Source organism: Mastigoproctus giganteus, chromosome 5 (assembly GCF_048544385.1).
Source record: "Mastigoproctus giganteus isolate SK-2022 chromosome 5, ASM4854438v1, whole genome shotgun sequence".
Classification (NCBI taxonomy): domain Eukaryota; kingdom Metazoa; phylum Arthropoda; class Arachnida; order Uropygi; family Thelyphonidae; genus Mastigoproctus; species Mastigoproctus giganteus.
Window position 1 is genome coordinate 99,842,793 of NC_143579.1, and position 13,113 is coordinate 99,855,905.

Below are 13,113 nucleotides of genomic sequence, written 5' to 3' on the forward strand. Positions count from 1 at the left end.
TGTCTGCCAGATTTGTAGTAGAAACCTGGATTCTGCATCCACTTGTGACAAGAAGTATTTCCTTGTCATAACTAATTTCACTGGGGCATTCGACACCATTTGGTGGCCGAGCATCCTGGTTAGGCGAAGATGCACCCAGACTATTTAACCTCTACCTAACATCAGCCATTTTCAATCCACTGCAGAATGAAGGCCTCTCCAGCAACTTTCCAGTTCCTTCTGTTTTGAGCACTGGCCATCCATTTACTACCCACAAACTCATGAATTTCATCTATCCATCTCCGCATTTGTCTTCCAGGTTTTCTTCTAGCTCCTCTTGGGTACCATTTTGTTATTTTCTTAGTCCATCTGTCATCATGTCTTCGAGCTGTGTCCTGCCCAAGACCATTTTAGTTCTTTAGTTTTGATAAGAATGTCCTTTACTTGAGTTTGCTGCCTAATCCATGTGTTTCTCTTCTTATATAACAGTCTGATTCCCAATATAATTCACTCCATTCTTCGCTGTGTAGTTCTCAGCTTCTCTTCCATTCTTTTGATGAGTGCCCAAATTTCACTTTCATAAGTCATAGTGGGGAGTATACATTGGTTCATTATTTTACGTTTCAGACAAACTGGAATATTGCTCTTCAGTATGTGACTATATTTCTTGAATGTTATCCATCCAAAATTTATTCTTCTCTTGACTTCCAGCCATTTATCATTATTACAGCTAATAACTTGTCCCAGATAAGTATATGACTCCACCTTTTCAATTACTGCTGCTTCGATGATTATTTCCCTTTCTGTGGCATACTTGTTCATAATTACTTTTGTTTTAGCCATATTCATCTTTAGTCCAAAATCCTTACTAACTTTGAATAACCGATTAAGATTTTCCTCTAATTCTTTGGGATCGTGGCTTATGACCACAATGTCATCTGCAAATCGTAAATGGTTTAGGTACTCTCTGTTCACATTGACTCCTTTCTGCGACCAGTCTAATCTTCTGAAAGCTTCCTCAAGGGCAGCAGTAAACAGCTTCGGAGATATGTCTCCTTGTCGAACTCCTTTCTCGATTTTAAATTTCCTACTGTCTTTGTCCAGTCTAATAAAGGAGGTAGCACTCTCATATTTTCTTCAAAATCATAATATATGGGGTATCTATGCCTTGTCTTTCCAGTGCCCGAAACATTGCCTTATGTTGTATGGAGTCTAATGCCTTTTCATAATCCACAAATGCCAGGCATAATGGTGTTTTATATTCATTTGCTTTCTCCATTAGCTGTGATATTACGTGATCCATAGTTGAGAATCCTGTCCTAAAGCCGGCTTGCTCTTTCGGTTGATTCTCATCAAGTATTCTTTCTAATCTGTTAGTAATGACCCTTGTGAGCAACTTGTAGATGTGGGATAACAAGCTAATGTTATCCCATGTCTATAATTTCCAATTTCTGATTTATCTCCTTTCTCATGCAGCAAAACTATGATTGCATTATTCCACTGCTTAGGCATCACACCTTTTCTAATGCACTTTGTGAAGAGCCTTGCCAGTTTTTGTGTTATGTCTCTTCCTCCCAATTTGAACAACTCTACAGTAACTTCATCTTCCCCCGGGGCTTTCTGTTTCTTCATTTTCTTTAATGCATATTCTACCTCATCAGGAAGAATATCGGTATGTCGTATGTGTTGCTACTTTGCAATCCATCTTTCCCACTACTGGCATCATTCCCTTGCCCCTTGTATAATTCTCTATAGTAGTCTTCTGCTATTTGAATTATGCCTTCTCTGCTGTTTATAAGTACACCATTGCTATTCTTCAGTTTCAGTATCATTTGTCTTTCTGTATTACTGCTCATGGCTGCTGATTTAAAGCCTTTGTTTTTCCTTAATGCTTGTTCCACTTTTCTTGTGTTAAATCTTCTTATGTTCTCTCTGAGTCTCTTTCCAATGGCTTTGCATAATTCAGTATAGTCAATTTTCTCCCTGTCAGTGTTTTTCTTGCTCTTCATTTGTCGCCTTCGGTTCATCATGACAAGTGTTTCTTGACTAATTTTTTCTAATTTGGATTTCTTTTTCCCTATAGGTTTCTTGGGCTTTATCATTTTCAGAAAGTTTAATATTCCTCGTCAATATCTTGGTCCTGAGCAGTCTGCAGAAGCTCAAACTTGTTCTTAAGTTCCAGTACATACTGCTTTTTCTCCTCTTCTGTTATCTCAAAGACCTTCGTATTAAAGTCTTTCACCTCTTTTATTTCTTTCACCAATTCCAAAATTTCCTATAGTTCCTCTTTTTGCACTGTTTTGTGTTTTTCCAACCTTAGCATTGAAGTCCCCCATAATAATAGTGTAGTGGATTTTCTGCTCATCTAGATGACTCTCAGTTTCAGTGTACATTTCTTCAACCTCTTCATCATCATGGCTCGATGTTGGTGCATAAATCATTATAATCTTTAGCTTGTACCTCTTAGAAATCTTGAGTATTAGCCTTTACACCCTTGGTGATGTGCTTTTGAATTCCAAAATCTTTATGGACCAGAAACCCAACTCCACCTTCACTCCTTCACTGTTTCCATTGGCGTACAGCAGATTTCCACTTGATAAACTTATAAGTGATCCATTTCTTCTTCTTGTTTCAGCCAAACAGATGATATTCCAATTCACATTTTCTAATTCCTTTTCCAGCTCCAATATTCTAACAATCTACCTAACAATCATGTCCTATCTCTTGCAGAAAAAAATAAATGTCGTCACACCATATAAAAAGCTGACCAGACTGGTTCACAGGGGATGCCCCCAGGGCTGTTCTGGGGCCACTTCTGTGGAACATGAATTTAGACGAGTTCCCCATTTCTTAAAAATCTCACCAACGAAGATGTCCTCCATCTTATTTTAGGGAACCCTCAACCTACAAAGACCACCACAGATAAAAGTTGACAATACAACCATCAAATTGGTAAACCAGCAAAAATATCCTGGCGTCAATTTGCACCCTAATCTATCATTTCAACACCACTTGAAGCACATTAGAACAAAGATTAAGAAATACTCTGCACTGGTTGCCAGAATCACAAGATGGAATTGGGGGCTCAACAAGCACAGCGTCACTCTAATATAAGACTACATTCCTACCTGCAACAACTTATGCTTCTCCTGTTTGGTTCCGTCAAGCTGCAACTGCAGCAAACTGAAGAACATTGAACACAACCCAACGGTTGATACTACTCGCCATCACCTGTGCCTGTTGTAGAACCAGTACACCCACCCTCCAGGTCCTTGCTGGAGCCCTCCCTCTGGAATTTGAGATAATCTGCTGCGGTACGGCATATTACATTGCCAAAGGATTGCCCTGCACCTTTCTGAATTTCACTATAGACCCAACAGTGAATCAGAAGACAGAGATAACTAGACTTCAAAGGCATCTCAGCAGGATCGACGGACTGTATCTACAAAAGGGACCCATGGCAGCTGATGAGGTTGGCAAGTTTTAAAACAGCTGTCATGGCAATGTTGCAGACTTTTGAATACACAGCAGATTAATTTTTTTTGGTAATACCAAACGATTTAACAAGATTTTAGCAACTTAGTCAGAACTGTCAATAACAGCTTTATCCCCAGGATGAACATAAGCCCATGTCAATAAAGTTGAATTCTTAGTCCTTAGTTTTCTGGGGAAGCAGAATGATCTCTCCATGTTCAAAATAAAATGAAGTTAAAGCATACAAATTTTATTTGTTTGAACTACCATGTTAAAATATACCCATTCAATTCTGCAGTAATGAATGACAATATTAAATCAATAAAGTAGTTTTATAAAATAGATTTTTACTTCAATGTTGCAATGCAGGAAAACAATAATCAGACTTTAACACATTGTTGAGAGAAAAAAAGTTACAATTTACAAAAAAAAAAAAAAAAAACTGGATATAAATAAATTAAACTTGCATTCAGTGCTCAACTATCTATATGCAACCTGGCAACCCTCCTTCATGCTTTCCACATGGCATGCTGATTTACATAATATTTAAGCTATGTTTTTTTTTAAACCTTTCCAAATCAATGAAATACAAGTACATCCAGATGTTTATCGTGAGCTTAGCTGCTAAGCATTAAAGTAAGAATACATCTAAACTTGAAAAGTGTTAATATATCTTGCATATTGAAAATTTAGATTGATATTTTTCTGATTAGATGAAATGAAATGAAGTAAATCTTCCAAAATACAAATTTAATTTTCCATAATTAAAATATTCCATAAAAATCTGTACAGTTTATCATAATACACTTACATATTTTACATGGCACATATTTTTAACATTGTTCACAAAGTAAAATATATGCAGAAACTTTCTTTTCCACTTGGTTGTTTTCTTGGGCTTGTATCTTCACTGAGGGTAGTGCTCAATAATCATAGCATGGCCCTGTATATAAATAATCAGACTTAACAATTATATTCTTCATGAAAATACAGTAATTCATTCTTTTCTCAATATAATACAATTAACTCCTGTTATACACTTGCTTATAGCACTCTTGTCTTCTGGTCCCATTTATAACACTTTCCTGCTTATAATGCTTTTTGTAGTGGTCTCTTAAAAAGTCCTAAAACTGGAGTTTATTGTAACATAAAAAAAAAAAAAAAAAAAAAAACCTACCTAACCCTAAAAGGTCCATGTTTCATTAACTGAATACTATAGATTAAAACATATAAAAAACATTCCAAACTAATCTATGGGTAAAACTATATTATTTATCCCTACTTTTTACTGTGCCTGTTCAAACTGTTCAACATAATGCCCAACATAAAAAATATTAATACTGTTCTAATAATACCATACTTCTAATAATAACTCTATTAATATCATTATTTTATATATTTATTAATGATATTGATGAAGGTATATCAGGCTAATATGTAAGTTAGTGCAAAAGCATCATTTTAACGTAGCCATCTACCAAAGTAGTTAAATTAATTAATTAAATTGGCATTGTTTTGGTTATATCTCATAATGTGAATGCCTTTACAACAAGTTGCCATGGTATTGTTCTCATTATCTCTGTACTCATTCAAGCAACTCTACATCCTTTCTAAAAGAGGCCTCCAGACCTGTATGCAGTACTCAAGGTGTTGCCTGACCATTGCCTCATACAAAGGGATAATCACCTCCTTTTCCCTACTAGCAAAATTCTTGTATATCATTGACAAGACCCCATGACTTGTGCTGGCAGCCTGTCTGCACTGCTCAGAAAACCATACCTGACTGAACAATTACTCCCAGGTCTTTTGGCGCCTCCGTAGCCAGGTGGGAAGGAGCAGCAGTGCGTAGCACACGCTTCTTGATTAGACCGGGGTTCGAGCCCGTCACCACCAAATACGGATGATGCGGAAAGGTTAAGGAATGACCACCACATATCCTGGAGCAATATGGCCTTAGTTGCTAATGCTCCTAAAAACCAAACAACAACAACAACAACCAGGTCTTTTTCATTTTCTACCACCCTAAGTGTAGTACCACACAGTATTTCTTTGGAGTTACTGCTACTCATATGCAGTACTTTGCATTTTCAATGTTAAACTTCAGTTGCCACTTCTCAGCCCATCTGCCCAACTTTTTTAGATCCTGTTGCAGTAGCACACAGCCATTACTGTCATTAAGAACCCTGCAAACTTGGACATTAAGCCTGTTATACCATAAAATATTTAAGGGCAAAGGCCACATGGTATTGTACTACCTCGAATAAATAACACTTCACCAGTGGAGAAGACTACTGTTATTTATTCTCAGCGGATACCACCACCCAGATGGTACCGTTTCAAAGCTTGTTGGCTTCTTTTGGTGGGTGGGCAAGTACCCTGGTGTTACAATAGTGAGAACCCAGTTATGAAGTATAACTTCACAATATGAGAGATGCCTGATGGTGTGCAGTGATAACCAAAACGATATAAATTTAATTAATTAATTAATTAATTTAACTACTTTGGTAGATGGCTATGTTAAAATGATGCTTTTGTACTAACCTACATGTTAGTCATTCTACCTCATAGCATGAGGCCTTTGCTCTTAAATATTTTATAGTCTATATCACTGCACACCATCAGGCATCTCTCATATTGTGAAGTTATACTTCATAATTGGGTTGTTACTATTGCAACACCAGGATATCTGCCCACCCACCGAAGAAAGGCCAACAAGCTTTGAAACGGTGCCATCTGGGTGGTGGTATGATCTCTCCATGTTCAAAATAAAATGAAGTTAAAGCATACAAATTTTATTTGTTTAAACTACCATGTTAAAATATACCCATTCAATTCTACAGTAATGAATGACAATATTAAATCAATAAAGTAGTTTTATAAAATAGATTTTTACTTCAATGTTGCAATGCAGGAAAACAATAATCAGACTTTAACACATTGTTGAGGGGAAATAGGTTGTTACTATTGCAACACCAGGGTATCTGCCCACCCACCAAAAGAAGCCAACAAACTTTGAAACGGTGCCATCTGGGTGGTGGTATCCGCTGAGAATAAATAACAGTAGTCTTCTCCACTGGTGAAGTTTTATTTATTCGAGGCAGTGCAATACCATGGCAACTCGTTGTGAAGGCATTCACAATATGAGATATAACCAAAATGATGCCAATTTAATTAATTAATTTAACTACCTTGGTAGATGGCTACGTTAAAATGATGCATTTGCACTAATCTACATGTTAGTCATTCTACCTTGTACCATGAGGCCTTTGCCCTTAAATATTTTATGATATAACAAGCTTAATGTCCAAGTTTGCAGGATTCTTAATGACAGTAATGGCTGTGTGCTACTGCAACAGGATCTAGAAAAGTTGGGCAGATGGGCTGAGAAGTGGCAACTGAAGTTTAACATTGAAAATGCAAAGTACTGCATATGAGTAGCAGTAACTCCAAAGAAATACTGTGTGGTACTACACTTAGGGTGGTAGAAAATGAAAAAGACCTGGGAGTAATTGTTCAGTCAGATATGGTTTTCTGAGCAGTGCAGACAGGCTGCCAGCACAAGTCATGGGGTCTTGTCAATAATATACAAGAATTTTGCTAGTAGGGAAAAGGAGGTGATTATCCCTTTGTATGAGGCAATGGTCAGGCAACACATTGAGTACTGCATACAGGTCTGGAGGCCTCTTTTAGAAAGGATGAAGAGTTGCTTGAATGAGTACAGAGAAGGGCAACAAGATTGGTGAGGGGAACAAAGGGGTCCTCTTACCAAGAAAGGCTTAAGTTCTGCAAATTGCAGTATCTGGAGACTAGGCACCTGTGAGATGATCTGACTGAGATGTATAAGGCCTTGAATGGGTTGTGCAGGCTCAATTCTAAGGGGGATTCTTTCTCTTGTTAAGATTACAAACCTGAGGGGGCATAAATTTAAATCGAGGAAAGACAGTTGAAGAATAGATGTGTGTAAATTTGCTTTTAACTAGCAGATAGTTGATTGCTAGAACAAACTTCAACCTGTCGCTGTGGAGGTTGATAGCTTAAATAAATTCAAGGAGCAACTGGAACTTTTATAGGGAATGCATGTGTGAAATTTTTTTTTTTTGGCTGATGTAACATAAGCTTGCATTACATGCCTCTACTGCTATATTAGTGAGTTGATTGTGGGTCAATTCATGACATGTAATAAAATAAATGATCACACAGATGAGCTGCAAAATCAAATTTAAAATTTTGAATAAAAATGAAATAAACAAACAAACAAACAAACAAACAAAAAAAAAAAGACTCCTGATCACAGCTCTACCCAAAAAGATTGTTCATACATTCAGTATTCGATGTTTAATAAATAAGTAAATAAATTTTTTTTATATATATTTGGTATACTCATCTGCAGCCAATATACCTGTGCCATAGCTAAAAATGTGACATGCATTTTTTGTGGTGGTATATGGAGTTGAACTTGCAAGATGCATTCGACCTGTCGCTGTGGAGGTTGATAGCTTAAATAAATTCAAGGAGCAACTGGAACTTTTATAGGGAATTACTTTTTTATAGGGAATATTTACTTGCATACCAGTGTTTGCGTATGCGACACCTCGACTCCAGAAAGCTCACTGCATAATGCTCGACTGTAATCTCATGGGTTAAGATAATTCTGTCCATTTACATTCATAAACAATGAATAAAAACCCTATCACTCTTATCAGCTTATTGAAGTTTCAAGTAATTATGCCTTTTCCTTAAACAAAGGTCACTGTGAAAATTAACAAAAAACCACAATGTATTACCTTTGGTATCTTATTTCTTTAAAAAAATTATTTCAATTTTATTTTATTATTATGGTTTAATTTTTTTTAGTGTCAGTGGTTCGAGGAACCCAGTAATTCATAGATCACAGATTAGTGATAGCTGCTGTATACAACTGGTTTGCCAAACCCTTTATTCATTAACTAGTAGATGATGGAGAAAGACTTTGGCATAAACTTTTTTTTTATATATATTTGGTATACTTATCTGCATCCAATATACCTGTGCCACAGCTAAAAATGGCAATTATATAGACTTTCATTTTCTCAGGGAAAATTAACAATGGACTTACATATAATTTGTTCTATTGGATAGGATGAACTGGTAGAAGCATTTTCTAAGCTACCTTTTCATATCATTAAACAGCTACAAAGGGTACTAGGAAAGTTTTGCAATACAGCTTTGTTTATTTAATTTTTTCAAAGTAATTTTCTCTACATTCAATACACCTCTCCATCCTCCGAAACCAATATTTAAACCAGTTCTGTCAAGTTTCACTAGGGAGTAAAGCACACTTGTTGTCCCAAGCCCATAGAAGGTCCTCATCACTGGAAAACTGCCTCCCTTTTAGCTTCATTTTCACATGCGGGAACAGTGCAAAGTCGCAGGGAGCAAGGTCTGGGCTGTAGGGAGGGTGCTCGAGAAGTTTCAGTCCTGTCGTGGTCAAATATTCGGTGCAGGCTTTGGCGCGGTGAGCTGCAGCATTATCGTGATGGAGGTACCAGGTGTCCATTCTTGACTTTGGCCGCAGGTTCTTCATAGATCCAATGACTTTAGGCAGGCATTGTTCAGTATACCACTTAGCTGTGACGGTCTTCTGCGTGTCCAAAACGACACGTTCCACAATTCCACTCGATTTGAAAAATACAGCTATCATTTTCTTCTTTACAGATCGGGATTTTCTGACAATTACGGGTGTGTCGTCATCATCAAAGACCCACACTTTGTTTTGAGCCTTGGTCGGCAGATCGTAATAGTACAGCCAAGTATCGTCACCTGTCACGATGTTGTTCACATACCGAGATTGTCCCTTATCAAACTTTTTTAACATCTCCCGGCACCAAGTCACACGTCGTGTCATCTGCTCTTCAGTCAGTTGATGCGGCACCCAGAGAGAACAAAGTTTCTTCACGTGCAAATGATCTTGCAGAATCGAACGAATTGCTGGTGCATTTAGGCCCAAAGTATCCTCTATCTGTTGGTAGGTTACGCGCCTGTTTTCGTCAAGCATTTTCTTCGCAGCAGTAACGTTTTCCTCCGTAACTGACGTTCGTGGCCTTCCCGGCCTCTCAGAATCCTCCAGAGTGAAATTTCACCTTTGGAATTCTCTATACCACCTGAATATTGTTGTACGATGTGGACAATCATCATCTAGTGCAAGAGTCATTTCTTCTAAGCACTGGTCTATGGTTAAACCACGCACGAAATTATACCGCAAAACTGTCCTTATCTCATTTCGTGACCACGATGCCATCGCAAGCACTTTACACTCTCACTACTAATGAATAACTGAGCCCATCGACTTGGCGCGGCGGCTACTATGCACGTACGAACATGTCTCAACATGCAGCTTCCTGTGATTCATTGTTGCGTCATATTGCAAAACATTCCTAGTACCCTTTGTACTATCCCAGGAGTCCATAGGGGGTACTTCATTTCTTGCTGTTTCACTGATTTTAGATATGCTGATTAAAAATGACACCAAATCCTTCGCTTTATCCCCAGTGTTTATATATATTTTTTATATTATCATTTTAGCAAAGGAATGTCTATAGCATTAGCAGAGGCATTTGATGCAAGAAAGCAAGCTTATGCAGCATCAGCCAAAAAAAAAAAAAAAAAAAAACACTTCCACTTCACCCCTCTGTTCATTCAAAATACCTGTCCAGCTGAGCCTTAAACTTATTTAGGCTATCAACCTCCACTACAAGGGATGGAAGTCTGTTCCACCAACCAACCACCCGCTGGCTAAAGGCAAATTTCCGCACGTCTATCCTACATCTGTCTTTCCTCAATTTGAATTTATGCCCTCTCAGGTGATTATTCTGAGCTAGAGGAAGAATCCCATCAGCATTGAGCATGCTCAAACCATTCAAGGCTTTATACACCTCTATCAGATCACCTTGCTGGTGCCTAGTCTCCAGACACTGTAATTTGCAAAACTTAAGCCTTTCTTCGTAAGAGCACCCCTTTGTTCCATTCACTAATCTCGTTGCCCTTCTCTGTACTCGTTCCAGCAGCTCTACATCCTTCTTGAAATGAGGCCTCAAGGCCTGTATACAGTACTCTAGGTGTATGGCCTGACCATTGCCTTATACAAGGGAATAATCACCTCCTTATCCCTGCTGGAAAAATTCCTGTATATCATTGACAATACTCCATGAGCTACTCTTGCAGCCCGTCTGCACTGCTCAGAGAACTTCATATCTGCCTGCACAACCACCCCCAAGTCCCTTTCATTCTCTACCACTGTCAGTGTAGTACCACAGAGTTGATACGTTGCTCTGGGGTTGCTGTTTCCCATGTGTAGTACTTTACATTTGTCAATGTTAAACTTCATTTGCCACCTCTCAGCCCATCTGCTCAACCTTTCCAGATCCTGTTGGCAGGGTTGTCCTTGACAACCCTGCCAACCTTTGTATCGTCTGCAAACTTGGACATTAAGCTTGATATACCATCATCAATATCATTTATAAATACAGAAAACAATAATGGACCCAACACTGAGCCCTGAGGGACTCCACTAATAACATTAGTCCATGATGAGCAGTGTCCATTGATTACCACTCTCTGTCTTCTCCCCCTCAACCACCCCCTTTATCCATAACAGCTTGATTGATTGATAGGGTTTTATTGGCGCATCAGCAACTAAGGCTATAATGCGGCAAAAACTTGTTATAAAAAGTAAAATTTTCAGTGACCTAAAGAATTAGGTCGCTAAGTCCGGGTAAAAAACAAGTATAAATTGTAAAAGACAAATATCAGTAAATAACAAAAAGATTTTTTTAAAATATTAGTAAAAAGGTTTACTGATTTTAGAAAACTAAAAATAGCAGACACATGGTCATTGTCAGATGATTAAAAGCGGTAAAACGAGCATTTCTAAAACTGGTACAATCACATAAAATATGTTCAATGGATAAAATGGTGTCACATTGCTCGCACATAGGACAGTCATCTGCCCTCAGCAGAAAAGAATGTGTAAGATGACTGTGTCCTATGCGGAGACGAGCTAGAACAACTTCCTCCTTACGATTCCTGCGCAGACTAGACTGCCACGGTTCAATTACAGGCTTTATACGATATAATTTATTCGCAGTGCAGTCCGTCTATTCCACGAATCCTGCCATTGGGAATGTATCTTTTGATGTACTATTTGCCTGTAGTCTGTATAGGGGACTAACAGGCAGCCAGGGAATTAACAGGGAATTTCTGATTTGGCTGCAGCGTCAGCCAAATCATTTCCCCTAATCCCAATGTGGCTGGGAATCCAGCAGAAGCGGATGTCATATTCGCGTTCATGGAGAACGTGATTCTTCTGCTGGATGCTAGACAGAACTGGATGAGGATTATATCTCAAAGATATTAAAGCCTGTAACACGCTAAGAGAGTCGGAATATAAAATGAACTGTTGGTATTGGCATTTACTAATTTGATCTGAGGCTAACTCAATTGCGTGCAGCTCTGCAGTAAATATGCTGCATTCAGAGGGAATCTGCTCTGATATAGTGCTGTCTGTAAAGACAGCAGCAGATCCCACATATGATTCTGACTTCGAACCGTCTGTGTAGAGTGGCGCGAAGTCGGAATATTCAGTTCGGTGTGCTGAATGAAGCTGCAGGTAGACCGATGGTGGAGTGTCCGACTTTCCCCAATTTCTAAGGGGCAAGTCACATGCCGGGACATGAGCATGCCAGGGTGGAAAGGGTTGCTTTGGTGTTTGGGCAACCTTGTCTACCTTGATATTAAGTTCTTTGAGTAGCTCTTGGAGACGAATACCAAAAGGACGATTGGCAGTCTTACGGGTATTGTATAAATTTTCCCATCGTGGCTCAAAAACGAATGGCCACGTAGGATGGTCTGGCAGGGATTTCAGTTTTAAAGCGTACTTTAAAGACAACTGCTTACGTTGAAGCGATAACGGTGGTTCGTTTGCTTCGACGTATAAGCTCTGGACAGGAGATGTGCGATATGCTCCAGTAGCAATACGTAGGGCCTGATGATGGACGGGGTCCAGCCACCGCAGGACACTGTCTCTGGCTGAGGAATATACCTGGGACCCATAATCTAGTTTGGATTGCACAAGTGCACAGTAAAGCCGAAGAAGGGTACATCGGTCTGCTCCCCAAGATGTAGAGGAGAGCGAGCGGAGAATATTAAGCCCACGTGTGCACTTTGTGCGGAGTTGACGAATATGATCCAAAAAGGTTAATTTATTATCGAATATGAGTCCCAAGAATTTTGTGTTCGCTGCTACTGGAATAGCATTTTGTCCGAGCCTTAATTCAGGTTCACGATGAAGATTACGCTTGCGACAAAAGTGTACGCAAACGGTCTTCTCCGGCGAGAACCTGAAGCCATTAGCAAGTGCCCAGGAAGTGAGACTATCAATGGCTTTCTGCAGTTGTCTTTCAATAACCCTCATGTTGCAAGACTGGCAAAAAATGCTAAAGTCATCAACATAGAGGGCACTGTTTACAGTTGGAGGAAGTTGTTCTGTGATGGAATTTATTTTGATGGCAAAAAGCGTGACACTTAATACTGATCCTTGTGGTACTCCCTCCTCTTGGCTAAAGGAGCGAGAGAGTGAGGATCCCATACGAACTTGGAACGATCGATTGGCTAAAAAGTTTTGAA

At 38.8% G+C, this 13,113-nt stretch overlaps 1 protein-coding gene across 1 annotated transcript in view; it reads right to left on the minus strand.

Annotated features, from left to right (window-relative positions):
* Positions 1–4,268: 4,268 nt before the first annotated feature.
* Mtpbeta (mitochondrial trifunctional protein beta subunit) overlaps positions 4,269–13,113 on the minus strand; it is a 292,313-nt gene continuing 283,468 nt past the window's right edge. The window contains exon 15 of the mRNA XM_090373364.1: positions 4,269–4,396. Within this exon, the coding sequence (XP_090229490.1) occupies positions 4,361–4,396 (36 nt within the window). The 3' untranslated portion in view covers positions 4,269–4,360. The remainder of the gene's footprint in view (positions 4,397–13,113) is intronic.